At 35.6% G+C, this 18,323-nt stretch overlaps 1 protein-coding gene and 1 long non-coding RNA gene across 2 annotated transcripts; both read right to left on the reverse strand.

Annotated features, from left to right (window-relative positions):
- Nucleotides 1-940: 940 nt before the first annotated feature.
- LOC120337460 (uncharacterized) lies at nucleotides 941-9,949 on the reverse strand. The gene is made up of 2 exons (XR_005568970.2): nucleotides 9,269-9,949; nucleotides 941-1,797 (listed from the first exon to the last, which is right to left on the reverse strand). It is a non-coding gene; the product is annotated as an uncharacterized LOC120337460 (long non-coding RNA).
- Nucleotides 9,950-15,102: 5,153 nt separating this feature from the next.
- LOC144428147 (uncharacterized) lies at nucleotides 15,103-16,150 on the reverse strand. The gene has a single exon (XM_078116910.1). The coding sequence runs from the start codon at nucleotides 16,064-16,066 to the stop codon at nucleotides 15,395-15,397; it is 672 nt and encodes a 223-aa protein (XP_077973036.1). The 5' UTR covers nucleotides 16,067-16,150; the 3' UTR covers nucleotides 15,103-15,394.
- Between the last annotated feature and the right edge of the window lie 2,173 nt (nucleotides 16,151-18,323).

An 18,323-nucleotide genomic window follows, 5' to 3' on the forward strand; every position in this document is an offset into this window, starting at 1 on the left:
CGATGTCCGCCATCTTGGTTCGCATACTTCGGGAGCCCCGGATTATGCGTTTCACTCAGTCTGGATTGATGCCCACAACAACAAAAATCGTGTCGATTGTTGAGAAAACTCGTGCTTGCGCAGAAGAATATACTATCCCCCACGAACGTCTTTATATCAGTCGATGATCCACAAACTGAGGAATTTTAGTAAACATGTTTTTATCAGGAGTCCTGGTATATAGGATTTACATATTTATCCCGGGGGAGAGGAAAGCCGATAAGACGGCTTATCCATATGGCGAACCACGGCCTCTCGTCCGGTTACCATTCCAAGTCGGGTATGGGATTAGTTTTACTGTATTATTTGTTTTCGGAAGCATGGACTTGGTGGTGGAGGAAGCCGTAACCGACCAGCGGTTACGTGAACCACCCAACGACGGCGAGGAGTCCAGCAATCCTCTCGCACATGACCATCCCTGCATGGGATTCGAACCTGCGAACCCACGCAGAGTAATTAGAGGTGCGGTGGCGAGCGTATTCCTAACGCTTAGCCCGTTGAGCTTATATCACTTACGCAGTGCTTAAATTTAGCAGTACCCGATCTCTGTATTGTGCTGCCGTTGCAGATCTGCAATTTTACATGGATGGAAACCGATTGCTGGTAATATTATGAATTCCTATGACCTATTCGATTAATAGGCAAATTTAAATGCCATTTCATCTGATAATAGTAAAATGGATAGCGATCCAGAAGTGTATGTACCAATATGGAGGTAACAGAAAACTATGGGCAGCGGGTATATTCACTTGGCTAACACAGACAGTCCCCGAACTCGTAATAAAACCAAAAATAAGGCGAATCGGAATTTTACTATGGTCCGACCCTGACCATTTGTTATATAGTCTCAAATACGCGGGAACCACCGCACTACGCAACGGTTGCTAAAATTAGAACACACTTTTAGATTACTTAAATGTATTGTACTCATTCATTTCATCCACACTAAAAAATACACATTCAAATTTCCAAACGTGCTTAGTTCACAGGATCTTTCAGATGCAATTTGTTCCAAATGGAAAACCTTACAATAATAAAATATGGTGGAATATATATGCTACATACACATTCAACAGTTAAAACATCAATTTTACATAATAATTGGAATGGTATATGTATAAACGTCTATGGGGAGACTATTCACATGGGTTTGTCGCGAGTTGATGGATAAATCACAGGAATATAATAGGATTCTATCTATTCCTGATAATACTGCTTTCGACGGTACGATGATGCTTTAGTGTCGCCACATGCAAGTCAAATGAAAAATAAAAATACGATGATCAATTTTCTTTACATCGACAATAAATTCGGATCAGCATGTTATTTTTTTTCATATATAAAGGTTTTTCTGTACGATTTTAAATATCATGGACGCAAATTTTTGTTTCAAATGAGTGGTGGAAAAATCGAATGATTTTCTAACGAAGATCGAGTTTTACCCGCTGATAAAAGTATCTATCTACAATGCTTTAAATTTACGAAACGGATAAAAAAGAATGGCAAAAAATGACAATTGCAAATCATGATTACATCATCCAAAAACAAACGTAAGCGAATAATAAATCGAAGGTAAAATCTTGAGTCAGCAGCAGCCACGTTTGGTTGAGAATGACATAATAGTAATTGACTAACTAAATATTATTCTCTCAAATTTTATCGAAATGAGAGAATAATAAGAGACGAATTATGACGTCATCACCGGAAGAGACTCGAGGAGGAGTGGAGACGGCTCGGTCGCAAATCTTCTAGAAAGTCCTGAAAAAAGAAAATTGTTTAATTTTGCAAGAAAAGTGAGATTGAAATGTTTTATCTAACGACTTGCTCAATATCATTTAATGTAGGCCATGACCAATTCTGTAAATGAAACTTGACTTGATGTCCATTTCAATTTAAAAATTTAATGCACACCAATCCCGTAGTGGCCATGGCAATGGGATTGAAGCACTTTAATAATGACATTCACTGTATTGTAGCGCATGTAATTCCAGCTGTGTAGTCCTTAGCCCTGATGGAACGCAATACTATTATTACATAAAAGTGGAAGAGTGAGACCACCGGAGAAAATCATGTATGGAAAATCATTTCGTATTTAAAAGTAATCCTGCCCAGACGGATCAGAGTTCAAGTTTTGAAATCCCAAAATGTACTGTAAAAACTGAATAAACAACCGCAGCGGAAGTTTCTCATTGCACACACTGTTTCGTGCATTTTACAAATCGATATTCGCATGTATCATCGTTTTTGAAAGGGAATAAAAATAATTTGGTAGCATGAGATTATATACAGCCCACGATTAGCCGGCCTTTGGTGGAATTTTCAACTAACAAACTGTTTGAATTTCATTCTGGATTTATTGCGAAATTTTCCCAAAAATCGATCGATAAACTCCGTATAAGGTTCTTCGTGTATTGGCTCGTGATGATATCATATAAATAACCTGACTGAAAATCTAATTTTTTTTTTTCGGGCAAAGTCCATTAGATCAAATGGCTATTTACGTGAATGTGTAGGGTGCGTAAACGCTGCTTATGTGCTGTTTCGCAATTAAGCTTACGTATTTTAATAAGTATCTTTTGCGTATTGAAATATTTTGTTGAAATCTAATGAAACAACTCAAATTTGACGACGATTTATAAAAGGTTTTCAGACTTTAGATTTCTGATTAAATCTCAAACGTAAATGGATTTAGTGGAATGGATAGGTGTGTCGAGACAAAGGCATTCGGGCGAATTGAAAATACATCAAAAGTGCAAGAATCTTCAAACGTCAAGTAAACAACTATACCAGGCTTGAGAGCCTTGACTGCACCGATGCATTAGAAATTAACGTCTGATTTAGCATAAAGAAATACTGCACGACGAAATGCAGATCGATCGCAAGTCGTTTTGTCCACAATTCATTTTCAAGTCTCTTCTTAAACTTTTTTCTACAAATTTCTTTCCATATATGGTATCGCGACTGAACGGGAATACACAGTTGACGCCACACACACACGAATATGAGGGATCTGGCCGTTTCGAGATTAATCGATACTAATTGACAATAACATAATGACCATTTACCAGAGCGAGATATTACATTCCACCGAAAATAATAAACGTGATATAGAGATCATTTATTCTGCGTATTTAATTCAAGAGATAGTGACATGGCAAGTGATTTTAAAATCACAAATTAGTTATATCTTATGAAAAAGCTATTGTGCCAGTAGCCTATGAGCGTATATCTTGAAGCGCAAAGTTGAGTGTTTTCTTGGTATACGATCTCTACGTATCTCAGCAATTGTATCTATTTTAACCCAGAAGATATGGTTGAATTATATTTATTTACTAACACTATGATTAATTTAAACAGGCATTATATTTATCCAAATCCATGAGATGATCTAGTTTGGGAAAAATAAAGTAGCTGAAATCACCAACCAAACATTGTATAACAAAAATAGGCCTTTTATTGGAATATTTGGACAACTGATGTATTATTACTAATGTTATAGACATTTATACTATTCTGAATGTCATCACTTTGGTTCAGAACGGCTTCTACGCAATGTGGTCAACATTCGCCAGGCAATTTAGTAGGTCTATACTCGAATTGGTTTTTGCGTTGTTGTCTTGAAACATGCCGATACCGCGAGTCATAACTTCAAGCAAACCAAAATTTTTCTACTTGATTGACCACCACAGCTACACATCCTACATATATACGGTGATTACAGAGGGCAAAAACCTATCAATTATGATTAGAGTCTTGGAGATGAACATTGAAAGACAAAAAATAGCGAATTTGGTGGTAGTCTGTCGACAGTAAAAGACAAACCTTGCCTTTCTACACAAAATGCCTAGTGAATAATAAATTTGTAAATGAAACCGGGGAAAATTATTTCATCTCTGCATGGAAGATGTAGATATGATTTGTGGGGTGGTCACAACTGAAATGTGTCTGTCTCAATCGACAGACCTTCCCAGAATTATGTACCGTTAGTCACTGTCAGTCGCCGCAGTAAATAATGCGAACCAGAAATTTCAATATAAACTATTCATTCCCAATATTTTTTCTTTGTATGCCTGGTTTACCACACAGTACTAACCGGTATACGTGACTGAGAAATACCACAAATATTCAAGGCGTGATCAGTATGACCGCGTATAACGCTACAACCGTCTGCAAGCCAGCCACGACCAGATTTCCAAAATAAAATAATTGATCTATGATTTGGAATGCAAGCTTTTTAAAATTACTTTTCATTCATTGGATAATTAGATATTTATACCACAAAAGCATATTAACCTGATAACCGCAACGAGCGCATTACTGTACACGCAATGGACAAGTGAATGTGAGAAATAAATGTTTGAAATGGGAGGTATTATATATATTATTCTGGCAAAAATATAGATTTGATAGAGTTTGACTTCGCTAACCTTCAGGAAAGACGCTTACGGGACTCAGTAATTCAAAATCCACAATTTATTTTCAGTTTTATAAAACTCATCTGCACAGTTGCATTTAAATGATTGTTCTGAACAAATATTTTTTGAAGACTCCGTCGAATAATATTGGGTACAACAATAAATTATGTTAGGTTATGTTTCAATATACAGGCCTACTGGCATTTTACTTGTACTAACTAAATGTGTGGCAGTCCGAAAAAAAAAGAAAATGGGTGTTAACATATAGTATTAATTGCTGAGGGCGAATTTATACTCATATCCAAGACGTTCCAGAAATTTCAAAGATTGAAAAGAAGTTTTTTTTTTTATTGTAATTGCAAATCCAATTAAATTCGACCATATCGCAGTACAGTACGTGCATACATACAATATAGATAGAGGGAACGGAAGATTTCTGAGAAAAAATCATGCCGTATTTTAATCAATGTGAACTGAGATTTGCGACTGAAATATCCCAGATTTTTCTATCAATATTTTTAAAATGATGCATGTAATGAGCAAGCAAAACGAATATTTTATCAATCAGTTGCAACAAAGGCAAAAAATCATCACTTATCAACGTCACCGGAAATGCGCTAAAAAGACAAGTTGTGACGTCAGTAGAACGTGAGTTGCTACGACATGCGCAGCGTCTTAGCGTAGAAAGGTGAAATTGAGCGCAACACAATAACGTTACACGATCTTCCATAAAATATGATGAGGAATTGAAAAACGATTTTTTACCTGAATATTCCATCATGTTTAAACTGAAGGTCATGAATCATTGACTTGAAAAGACAAAAAAACGCAACTATATTTCAGTATTTAAGATTTAGTAAAGACAAAGAGCATTTTGCCAACTGCAAAATCATACCACAATTTTTATTGCCTACATAGTATTCTTTCCTTGCTCATTTGCTTAGAAATGATTTGTCTCGACAAATATTTCGGATTAAACACGCCCGTTGACATTTACTGTGACGAATTTATCGACAAAATATCAGCAAAGGAGTTTGCAAACGTCATTTATAATATTCTCCTCCCAGATCTGAATCAGTTAAATATCGAATTTTGTAAAGAAAATAACAAAAGTCAAATCTAATCGTATACGCATTGATATGTAATAAAGTCCTGGTTTCAGTGAGTTAACCTTAGCGGCAAACCGTTAGAACCACTACATTGCCATTCAAATTTTTCCCAAGAGTTCACTGGATGCTTTTAAATTGAGATCGGTATTTGAATTATACCGGCATAATTATAAAACAGCATTACAACTCTTGAATGTATCCTATTCAAGGTACAAGAAACGTGGAACGGCGGGTAGGCAGTTTGTAATCCAATCCCGAGATACCATTCTAAAATAATTTGCAATTTGTTTTTAGCCTATAATATAAGTCGGAGATGTGGACAAACTACGTATATCAAATGATTTTGCTAATTTTTTTTACCAGATGATGACTCATTTAAACACTTGGTATTTTGTGAGAAATTAGCCGCATTACGGCTTCGTGCGCGCTCTGTTACGAGCCTCATGCACGAGCCTCGTAATCAGTTTATCAAGCATTGAGACTGGCTTGTAGAATCGATTCAACCAGTTTAGAAAAGTAATTGGACTATTAATCAAAATTGAAAACTCATTACGTTACTCCACCTCCATTTGCTGTTATAGAGCCTAACAAATGATTAATAATGTCTATCATATGTGAAATGATACGCTATCAAATATTCTTCTAATTCTAATGAATAATTGCAATTACTCATTTGACAGAATCGTGCCGAAAGCTTGCAATATGCAAAATTGCTGGCTATGTGTGTAAATCAAATTCTCACTTTGTTGTGGACGATTATAAATAAAATAAAACTCTACGGCTGTAGAATTATTGTATATATATATTATGATTTGATACTAAAACATTTCACATATTACGTGCTTTCATATTATTATGGGACAAAAGTGACGTATACAATAAGCCGTAATGGCTTTAACGTTGTATATATATGAATAAATGGTTTCGACGCGCCCCAAAATTTGGAATATGTTAAAATTTGAATTCTCCTCGAAAGGAAAATTGTTGGATTTGCAAATTGTTATCGCACTGCTACTGTTTGACTTTGTAGACGAAAAACAACTTTTATCTTTTTACGAGAAAGACTATTTTGGCGGAAGGGTGACAGTTCCCATAAGCTGAGGTAAAGTATTTGAATTATTCATGGTCTGAGTCGACATTGAATCTCTACGAGTTGATTTTAAAAATCTTGTGCAGACTAATCGAAGCATATGAAGGCATTATGGGTATGAAATGCTTACAATAATTCTATTTTAATCAGCCAGTGAAAAGTGCAGTTTTATCCACAATTGTGTTAAAAAACCCTATAACCACGATTCGTGTCATATCTACGTTCAACTACAGGCAAATTCCAAAATTACCGATATCAAACGAGAGAAAACTAACACTTTTGCAAGCTTTAACAAAAGTATAGGTAGGTCGTTTTACGTATTGAAATAAATATGCTACCAGCAGTGAGGCAAGATATATCGATTGTATTAAAATACTTTCCAAGATGGGATTCAGATTTATATCTCAAATCTGAAAACCAACTTAGCAAAGCTGGAAAAATGTACGACAAAAAAGATACTAGATATTGACTGCATTTGAAATTGATCGAGACGATATAACTGGTTAAATTGTGGTGGCCAAAGACCGAAATTCGGCCTGTACAATTTGTATCTCTACCAGAGGTATTTTTGTTGCTTCCCTTGTCATACGATTTATGTAAATTTGGGGCTATTTTAACATGATTCGGCACGTTTATAGAGAATCGGAACAGTCGTCTTCCGCGAGCCATTGCTTGTGTCTCAAATGTGAAATGTCAAGTTCTCAAAAGTGTAAAATGAGGTCAGATATGATAGATTTCTTTTTTCACTCGGCAATCTTAAAACATGCTTTAAGACTAGCGATATTCGATATGTCTAAACTGGAATTAAAATAAGTTTATATTCAATATCGGAAAATGACAGAAGTTTGGATTTAAATTTTGTGAGTCTATCCATGATCCATGAAGTATTGCACAAAAACGTTCACAGCCTTCGTTATGCTCACCATTTAGATCAGTGCTTCCCCACCCGTTTCAGGTGGCGACCCACCTTCAATAGCTCCGCGATCCACTGGTTGGGAAGCACTGATTTAGATTATAGTGCGCATGTAACTCCCATATTCGACGACGGAGAAACACACTTATCGCGTATTCACAACAGCGCTTCTAATATCAAAGCGAATTCCTTGAAATATTTGTGTATAAGAAAAATTTAATATCGTGCAATCTTAATGGTTTCCAATAAATTGAATTTCAATTATCAAAATATTTTGCATGACTATAGGTGTAAGATATTTTTTTGCATATCAACTAGTTGGTATATATCTACGTTTGCAAATGGGCGGTAAATCTCATAAGGACTTTATACAAATGGTAAAAAATACTATAGTGCCACCAAAATTAAGTTCCTTTATTAAGAAAATATTACAAGTTCATACTGACAGTTTTAATAGGCTTTAAGGTATGATTTTCGCTTTATTCAATCACAAAATAGAGTTATTTTATCGCTGCCGCTTCGAAACAATGAATCCATTCATTCAATATTTGTTTTGACTGTCTGAATGCGTTTCCCGCATAAATTTATTTTAGGGAAAACGTTGCTTAGCAACAAGATACTTTTTACGATAATAAAGTTTCTATTATTATTTTCATGTTTGGCCAAAAACAACAGACTACGACAACGACATGTCTACTCGTTCATACATGCATATCAAGACAAAAATCTACTGCCAGTCCACAAATTGGTTGTTATAGGTTCTAGAATTATATTTTATACATTTTTTTCGAAGCGTATTAATGCATTATCAAACTCATTATGGTCAGCGTATACTATTCACAGGCTTGTCCTATCCAGCAACGACCAGCCAAAATATATTTCGCTTTATTGCCCACGATGAAAGATGACTAAACGTTGAATTACAATTCCCAAGCGGAAATCAGACAATGCGTTGTGCTGGACAGCTCTGATCCCATGGGTACCAACGTCACAAACGGCATATTTGTTACAGGCGGTAGGCGTAGTAGTAATATTAAACAGTTGTCATTGATTTCAAATAACACTCTGGGGGGTAAAATTACAAATGCAATGGCTTAACAGTCAGTCATTGTTCCGCCTCTCAATGTATAATGATCACGCATCGGTCACGTGGTTTATGTGGCAAATAATCTTCTTCGAAATTAGTTGCCGTAAAAGGTTTCTTGAATTACACATTCGTGCTGATACTACTTGGTTATCATAAGGGAAGAGAGTATATCGCATTGACATTGCAATATTTAATTGCATCAGCGTTTTTCCGGCTAATAATAGACTAATCTCCACATACTACTCAAGTAATGAGCTATTTAATATAAAGCACGTGAAGAATTTCCTGATTATTTGTGTAAATATTATAAGCTTTTGACTGTATCGGTTAATCTTATTAGCGATGCACAGTTTATAATCGGTTAGTGTGACCGGCAATCGGAGAAAGATCAATCTCTATATGGTTACTCTATCTGATTTGTGTTCCTGGTAATAAAGATTGAGCTTCGAAGTATTCAAATCTCTAAATGCATCTCAAGCCATAACTAAAATCAGTACGAGAGATTCGATCGAGTTATGTACAACTCAACATGTAAGTGTATCGTGGCCATCGGGGTAAAAACTATAACACATTTATATTTTTTAAATAAATTGAAGCTATAAAATATGATCTCACCTGCTATTTGCAATGTCCTTCGCCCTTGGAGATAACAGTCACATCCGGTAATGGTTGTTAATAGTAAGGTAAAATGTTAACGACAAAAAGTTTGTAAAAAATAGTTTGTGGTCATGGGTGGTAGATATAATAAAATAATCAGTTTGTGCCAATCTGCTCAGATAAAAATATTCGGTCCATTAATCTGTCTGAAGTTTATTTTTTAAATCATTTGTCCGTTTCAGCTTCTTGTTGCTGACTGGCTTCTGCTACTGCATCGTTGACAATTTCGTTTGACATCTTATTCGCTTCGTCGTGATTTTCTTCTGCTTTTTGTGCTTCTCCGCCATTAGCTTCGGCCTTTTCTTCCTCTTTCGTTTCTTCCTTTACTTCTTTTTGTGCTTCTTCAACGTTTTCTGGCTGTTGTTGTTCTCCATTCTCTTCTGTCGCTTTTTCCTTTGGTGTTTCTTCAGCTTTTGCTTCGTTTTTACCCATACAGCTACATAAATTCCCCATGTCGATGTATTTGTTGACAAAGTTAGTTTGAAATAAATGAAAAACGCTCCAAAAGGCTGATTTCAATGAAGTGATCCTCGAAGACGAGACGTAAGTGCTCTTCAACAGTCGATAGAATACCAAATTCACCGTAGTTATAGCCTAAAAGCTAAATCGTCTCACCGCAAGGAATATTGTATCAAAATACTATCGTGAAAATGAAAATAAAAAATAAGTAGTTATAAACTTGAGATAATATCAGAAGTCACAAATATATAAGGTAACGATAAAATTTCTATAACTTCTGTTTTAGCATACAAAAAATATAATATGTAGTTTACATCATGTTAAAATCCACTTGTCTGCTACATACTCATACTGGCGACTGTATGAATGTACCACGAATGACCCGCTAAGGCATATCTATGAAAATGACTGATTGGCAGACAATTCTAGTAGAGTCGAGTAATAGAAGCAGAAAATATTTCTAACGTACCAAGAAACAGCAATCACGTAATCGAACTGGCGAAATAACTCCCGACCAACCACCCAGCATGTAACCTGGCGATTAAATCGTCTTACTCCGTAACCCTTCTAGTGATTCCTAAATATGTATGAGAGATTGAAAGACAAAAATTTCTGCTCATGGCATCTGTAATTTTGTATTAGTCAATGCATATGTATTTCAATTCATTCATACATCTTGTTGTATGAAGAATCCTGAAAACTGCCAGCTACATGCGCAAAAACAAACTCAGTTACCCGAACAACCTCTAATTGCCTAAGAGTTTACCTTGAATCTGCAACTGGTACAAATTATGTCGTTCACTACACAATTACTGGTCTTCATCGCGGTTCTAAGTAAATTACTCACAGTCCATACTTGGCCAATGGTAATAATTATTTAAGTGCTCGATTTCATCAGGCAAAACATTACATTTAGAAAAGGAATCACCTAAAGTATTCACATGCCCGGGGGCATGAACGCAAAATTTAAGCCAGGTTTACATGTAAACAATGCATAACATCGTGAATGATCGTGAATATCGACAGTTAAATTATAGCATTCATCTGAGAAACACGTAATTAACATGCACTTGATCGGTAAAGTATATATGAAGAGATATGCCAGACGTTGGTGACTAACAATTGTTAAATATATAGCGCCCAGTTTGAACTCATCATTCCTATTATGCAATAAATATTCGTATAAATATTTTTCTATTACACGTTAAGCAAATAATTGATTAGTTACATGTAGACCAAAGTTATTTCGAGCCACACGCACGAATATAATCGTGTAAAATCCATACAGTACCTATGTACAATTTTTGAATTTATATTCATCCCCAATCAGTTCGCTCAGATTACTCAATAGTAACTCAAAACACTATAAATTTGTTCCAATACACACAACATGAAACGCTGTCTGAAGGTATCTACCTCTCTTAGCAATATTTTACAAGTCCGAAGAAGAAAATGCGTACTCATTCGTATTTGACATTGGCCGAATACACATTGCGTTGCCGTTTTCGGGGAACACTACACCTGCCATGCTGCCATTGCTATTGCTATCAAAGGCTGCACCCACAACAAGACGTCGAGTTATGAGCAGTTCTCTTTCTTTTCGCGCAGTTTTTACTCTCTCTTTCGCGGGCGATTGCTACAATTAAACAGCTACCAGACATGGTCTTGGTCACGCCCTTTCGATTTCCTCCGACATGCATGTTGTTTTATTTCTAGAAAAAAAAAGGGAAAAACGCAGCCGATAGCGATTGCTCATTACTTTTCGTCCAGGAATTTGTATGATGTAGCTAGAGAGTACAAATGAATGAATCATCCGACTATAACGTAATACTTCTATGTCAGTTATAATGGCGTCAGAAAAAGGAAATTAGCGTCCAAGTGACAGTTTTTACAAACGAATACTGAAAGCCATGTTAAATTCTCCTTATTAACATGGGCCAAGCATCACACTTTACAAGCGTTTTTTTACTGAGTTCAACCAAGGAAATTTTAATTTAAGTTACACTTACCATTCTCATAAATCAGCAGTAACATTAATAATATTCGCCCTTGGTGGCAGAAGCTGAATTTCACATGGCAATTGTTTATGGCCAAATAAATTATTATTAAACATTTTCCACTAAACTAAGTGCCTCTACTAACTATTCCCACCAGGCGTTCAGCGAGACACGGTCGATAGATAGCGATCTGTTTATTCTTCAGGGAAAACGGATAACCCGATATTCTTCGAGTTTTTCAAAGAACGGTAGCAAATTGAATTTATTTTGTGATCGACATGTGGTTGAAGAGCCCCAACGTATCAATTAAACAACGATAAATTTGAAATCAATGTGGCATTTACTCGAATTTGTTTGAATTTTTCATGCACGAAACCTTTTTTGCTCTCAATCCTGTCATAGAAAGTTAAAACGACAGAATGTAATTGAGTCGCGCATTATGTTTTGAAAAGAATGCGAAATGATATTTTATTTAAGCAAGTAATCAAGCATAAATCATAGATGTACCGAAAGTTGATTATACCCGATTGTTTGTGAATTGGGCCATGCATAAAATCGCCCTCTACAAAGGACAGCGGTGAAAATTTTGTGTGCAATAACAAATAATTTCAGGCTATCCATTTCCCTTACCTCTGCTAAACATGTTGTTAAAAATGTTCTACCAACCCAAATATCAAGTCAAAATTTATCTCTCTCGCCTTTTATATAAGCTACTTACAGACTATAACTGACGAGTAACAGTCTACATTTATGGCAATTACGGTTCGCGTATAGCAGGAAACAATCATATTTGTAATGCGTTTACAAAATTTAAGCATTAACAAAGTAATTGGAAGCGATTTGGATGCCATGAAGTTCCTGACTTTCTTTTTTTCCTGTGACGCAGTCCTTAAATTGTAGCCTAATCTGCAATTGTGTTCCAACACGCTATAACTTCACCAATGCATAAAATTCTCAAATGTAGGCGTTAACAAATCTGAATCGGCCAAATTTTTGAGCTTTTTTTAATCTTCCTGTTCGGGCTTTATATATACAGGCGTTTATAAACGCGCAGACAGATCAGAAACGTGCACAACTTTACGCATAGGGCTAATCAATACAATGAGCACTAAACGTTCGTCTGATATATTTCACCAAACACGGGCCATGGAAATTTATATTGTATTGTGATGGAAATGGTTTTTCACGAACATTCCAACGATTTAAAATAATTGTTAGAGATAACGCCTATGTTTCGTGGAATTTTATGTTAACGATATATATGTATATATTGAGTAGAATATAATATGTACCGTCACGAATCGTTATTATTGAAATTCATAACATGTTGAAATCGATATTTATTTTTAAATTCAATTCAAGAGTCTTGCTGCACACTAACACAAACGTATACATCATTATTTTTAAATACGCGGTTGTTCCGGATAAAACTGCAGGTCAAGAACCTATCAGTTAACCACGAGTAAATTGCTTGCTAACACAGACAGGCATCTCCATTCAACTACTATTACACTAACTAATACTTGTCTGCTTTCATACTGAGTTGAATGATACATCATCAAATATACGATTGATAATTTGCATGACTAATACAAACCGATTTAACCGCATGAAATGATCACATGGTTAAAACAAGCCGAGAACAATCCCAAATCGACAGCATGGTGAGAAGTGAGCGTGATGTGGTTTAATTTGGTTACTATTCATATTATTTTATATATATGAGTACTGTATATACCAGTATTTTTTTAAACTTGTGTGGAAGGTTGATGCACATTCGACGTTGATTCTATCAGATGAGGAAATCGCCAGTTATATGGATATTTAATAAACCGCACTCAACGCTAATTCGAATTTAAAATAAATTGGGTATAGCGTACTGATATTCAATATAAAATTGGAGTGATCATGATTCGAAATTTATATTTTTTAAACCGGTATTATAAATATGTGGTAAAATCATGTCTATATATTATATGACCTCTATCAATTGATACTTAGATTATTTTCTTATACCAGGCTGCAATGTCATATTAAATAAATTGCAAACTTAACAATATTAGCTTCTACAAAATAACATAATTTTAAAGCAATTGATTCGTTATATTCACCTTGGGTATGTGATGAAAACCGTTCCGTTCAGTAATCTTGAAGAGGCGGAAACTTAGCAATATGCATAAGGAGTATTGAATTAAAATATTTTGTTGCGTCAGTTTATTAGACAAGTGGGAAATACCATGTTGTGCATATCGGTGTAAATGAATTGCACGTAATTACCGAAAAACCGCAAAAGAGTTTTGATTTCAAAAATATAATACATAAAATGTCAAAAGTCGCTGAGATATTGATTAATTTGGACATATAAGCGACTTGGATTGAATATGAACTACCACGATAAGCAAAGTCATTTTGTTGGCTTACATAACAATTTATGCTGATATGTTGTGTACTTGCCACAAACTCTGATTCAAACATCATGGAGTTTACACATTTAAGACTTAAATTGTATTCCATTTACAAATTTCCAATGAAAGAATGGGAAATTCGAGTCTTGGTATCGGTTCGCCACTTCTCCTGACTTCACCATATCGAAAGATCTAAGTCGTAATGAAACTGCCATAGTAGTATTCATGCTTGACAATTTCGGTAATTCACAAACGGGTTCTACGTGAGCCATATGGATATCAGAAAATCCAGATATCCTCACTTTCAAACTCACCAAAAATTTGTACGGTAAGGTTTTTTCGGTGCCTCCCAGGCCTAAATTATGAAACGGCAAAATCACCTGCACTCGCTAGTTATTTCGAAAGTCAATTTGGTTTAGTTCAACATTTCAAAAGGATCCTTCAATCAGCAACCTTCGATATAGGCCACAGTCTGTTTTTAATCCGACGCTGGTATATAGAATATACATGCCAGTAGATCGTAAAAATTCATGATACACCAATATATTAACTTGCCCAATAGATTTTGTAAGGGGATTTTGTAAACCCTTTTAAAGTATTGTGTTCTTTCTTTTAATACATAAATGTTGAAATGTTTTGACTAACGTTTTTGATATAATTCAAGTAATACGACCAAATCACCTAATCATTTCGTCACCAAATGATGGATGTAAAATGTCCAGGTTGCTATAAGATTACAACAGCCAAATGTCACTTTGATACCAACTAACTGGTGGAAGGGAGAGGCTTACAGAAGGTCGCTCCTTCAGAGGGAAAGAACACTAAAAGTTTTCGTCGCAGTCAAATTCTGATTACGTCACTATCACATTACCATGAAAGCCAATGTCGTTTCTCTGTTCATCTCTGTTTAAAACTTGCTGAATAATATGAATTTTTTTCATCACCGTTCATTTATTCACAGAATCAAGTATACGAACAAGAAAAGTAAATACAAGTATAAAGGTATAATAATATACCAAAATTCTAGATTGGACTGATTATTTCACCACAACCAAAACAATAAGCAGATTCCAATGCAACTTGATTTTTTAGATTGCTTTAAAGGTGTTCTATGAAAATCTCTGGTTTGAGAGACTGCGATTTTTTTAAGAAATCTGCTGAGAATGCTCATAGTAGTACAATATAAATAACAAAGGTATAATCATAAAATACCAAAGATTAAATTATTTAGACGTTGATGGCGCGTTCTTATCTTGAGGTGGGTTTTTCGTTTCTTTGTCTTTCGACGTAGATGCATCCTGCTGAGACTGGTCTTGTTTTTGCCGTTTACCACAGCACCCACTAGGAACGGATTTATCGGCATCAAATGACCACACTTCAGCGTGAAAACCGGGAAATCCAAATGGGCTGAAGGAAACTCCAAATGGAACTCCCCTTCGTCGAGATCCGCAACCACCTCCACGCCGAGCACCGCATCCTCCTCGTCGGGAATAAGGATGAGAACCAAACCCTGATCCGCAACCACGCTCGTTAGCTGTTTCCTCGTTTAGAGATTTCCACATTTCACCAATATATTCTTGCCACGGGAATTCTCTATTGGTTTGGGCTATCTGTTTGATAAAAACTCTGAAGATTCCATCTTCTGCGATTTCTCCAAGAGCGCTAATGAGCTCTTCGTCAGAACTGAAAGTTATAAAATCACCCGCACTATCTTTCCATAGTAACTTTAGGCGACTACCGTCCTCGTCCCATCCAAGACTAGGGAATATCGTTGCGATTTTTCTTCGAAGGTAATCGTAGTTGGTGGCGGCACCTTCCTCTATCCGAAAACTTCGTATTTCTGTCGGTTCTTTCGATCCATCTTTCAAAAGATATGCTTTGCATTGGACAGACATAGTTGACTTCTTTTTGGCTTTTTTGTCAGCGATAAGTTCTTCTCTCTCTTCCTTAATAAGACGCGACGTTAGTCAGTTCGTAAAATGATAATTTTTGTGCTTCTTTTGGTGCCATATTTATACGAAATATACGCGCACTAGAACCTTCCAGATATTTCTGAAAGCATGACATAGCATGAGTAATCACGCCTCTTTGGCGCGCCGTGTGGGGAAACTATGTGAAGTCATGTTTTCGCGTACAGGGCTCTAATGAACATAAATTTATGCATAGTACCTCAATGATAGTATCGCATTGCGTTCGTTTATCGCTCAATTTTAGTAGTTTGTATACAGCGGGAAAACAAATGTTATATACTTATGAACACTGTACAGACTCGAAGACGCTCATTTAAACAAAAAACTAACGCGAAGATTAGTTAAGAAAGATAAGTTACCGAAGTCGAACGTGAGCAGCATGGATAAAAATCAAGGAAAATTCTGGAACAACGGTCGCGTGTTTCTAAGTCTGGTGCAACATTTGGTATTTATTTCTACAAAATCTCCGTGGTTATTTCCCAAAAATGAATATACTTACCAATATTGCATTATCCTAGTGACATGTGCTTATTCATGGACATTTATGAAAAGTTCAGAAGTAATGGACGACTCCAGACTTTCCCTTTAAATACAGAAATAAGTATTTTGCACTGCATTCAATGGAGTGGAAACGTAAAATTTGAATAAAATATATCAGTATTTGTATAAAGTGTTTAAACCACGATCATAATCTTAGATTTATATATATATAGATATAGCAGCCCTATTATTCAAGCAAATGCCTCATAAGTCATAACCTTATAAAACTTGCAGATATTTCAATAAAAGAAATGACTACCTCCATTTATGGTTAAAATTTATTGCGCTCAAATTGTATCGTTTTGCTAATTCGTTATTGTTGTTAGTCTTGTTACTGGGGCGGCCGTTTGGTGAGGAACAATCGTATTTAGATTTTCAATTTCTGCAGCAAGCGCAAAAATAGTTAAGTACCCTATAGGCCGTATAGGGCCTATATATACTATAAATGACCCAATGAATAAATTTCGCGACACATGAATCCGTTAACTTAGCCTTGCAAACTTAGCATCATAAACTACTTGTGATATCTTATTTATCTACATCATATCAAAAGTGCCACCCCGGGCTCGACTGTCAACTTCATCTACCAAACAATACACAGTCTTAAGATCAACTTCTTATTGTTAGATAACTCAAATTCAGTTACGAATAATCATTAGCAGTTGGTCACTTTATAATGTTGAAACAATGTCAAAGGCGAAAAACAGCGTTTTTTAAACAAAGAAAACACAATAAAGGTAACACTAACAATGCATAATCCACAAATCGATAAATAAGTGGTCAAAGACAAAGCAGCGAGTGCCTCATATATCTATGACATAGGCTGTTGAAGTCGACAGTTCGATCACCGATTGCCACAAAACAAACAAAGATAATAAAAAACTACCAACTTTTTTCCAATGCGGATGAACCAGAAACACTGCAACTCCGGTCACACAATTACAACGATCAGTATATTTCATTTGTTGTAACAGTTTTCTATACGCTTGTTTTTTGTGGTGACAAATAAAAGATTGATTGATTGATCATAAATGATAATAATGCCTTCATTTTATGGGGAAAATGCCAATACATGAACTCGAAATCCATAATATGCGTCATAACAGATTAGTTGTGGCGTCTTTTCATCAGAGGACTCTTACAATTAGCATAGGCTAGAGTCGGCTAGAACAGTGGTTCCCAAACTTTTTTGACCATCGCCCCCCTAAAGTAGTTTATGCAACTTCATCGCCCCCCTGCACTACAAAAAATTATAAAGTCAGAAACGAATATATTACAGACCAAATAAGAAGTCAAATCATAGTTTATAGTGTTTTTTAATGAGATAGATGAGCTTGGTGTTCTTCAGCGAGTTTTTTATTATATCTAAAATTACCCCGTTTACTGATGGAAACGTGATTTCGTTTTTTTAATAGCAATAGTTGCACGGCTGAAAACCCCTTTTTCACCATATAATAGGTCGGAAATGAAAGAATCCAGGGTTCTACCTCCTCAAAAACCGGCGTGTACTCTTGCCTCATAGCATTTCACTTCCTAAATTCACCCCATTTGACATTAAAATAATAAAAACAAAGTCAATTTTCCCAAACTTATAATAATGATTTTCGTACATCTCATTCATTCGTACAGCCTGATGACCTGC

This window comes from Styela clava, chromosome 10, assembly GCF_964204865.1.
Source record: "Styela clava chromosome 10, kaStyClav1.hap1.2, whole genome shotgun sequence".
Classification (NCBI taxonomy): Eukaryota; Metazoa; Chordata; class Ascidiacea; order Stolidobranchia; family Styelidae; genus Styela; species Styela clava.

What these genes read in the sequence shown, in the direction of transcription:
- LOC144428147 (XM_078116910.1), bottom strand. Translation starts at nt 16,066, where the DNA reads ATGTCTGTCCAATGCAAAGCATATCTTTTGAAAGATGGATCGAAAGAA.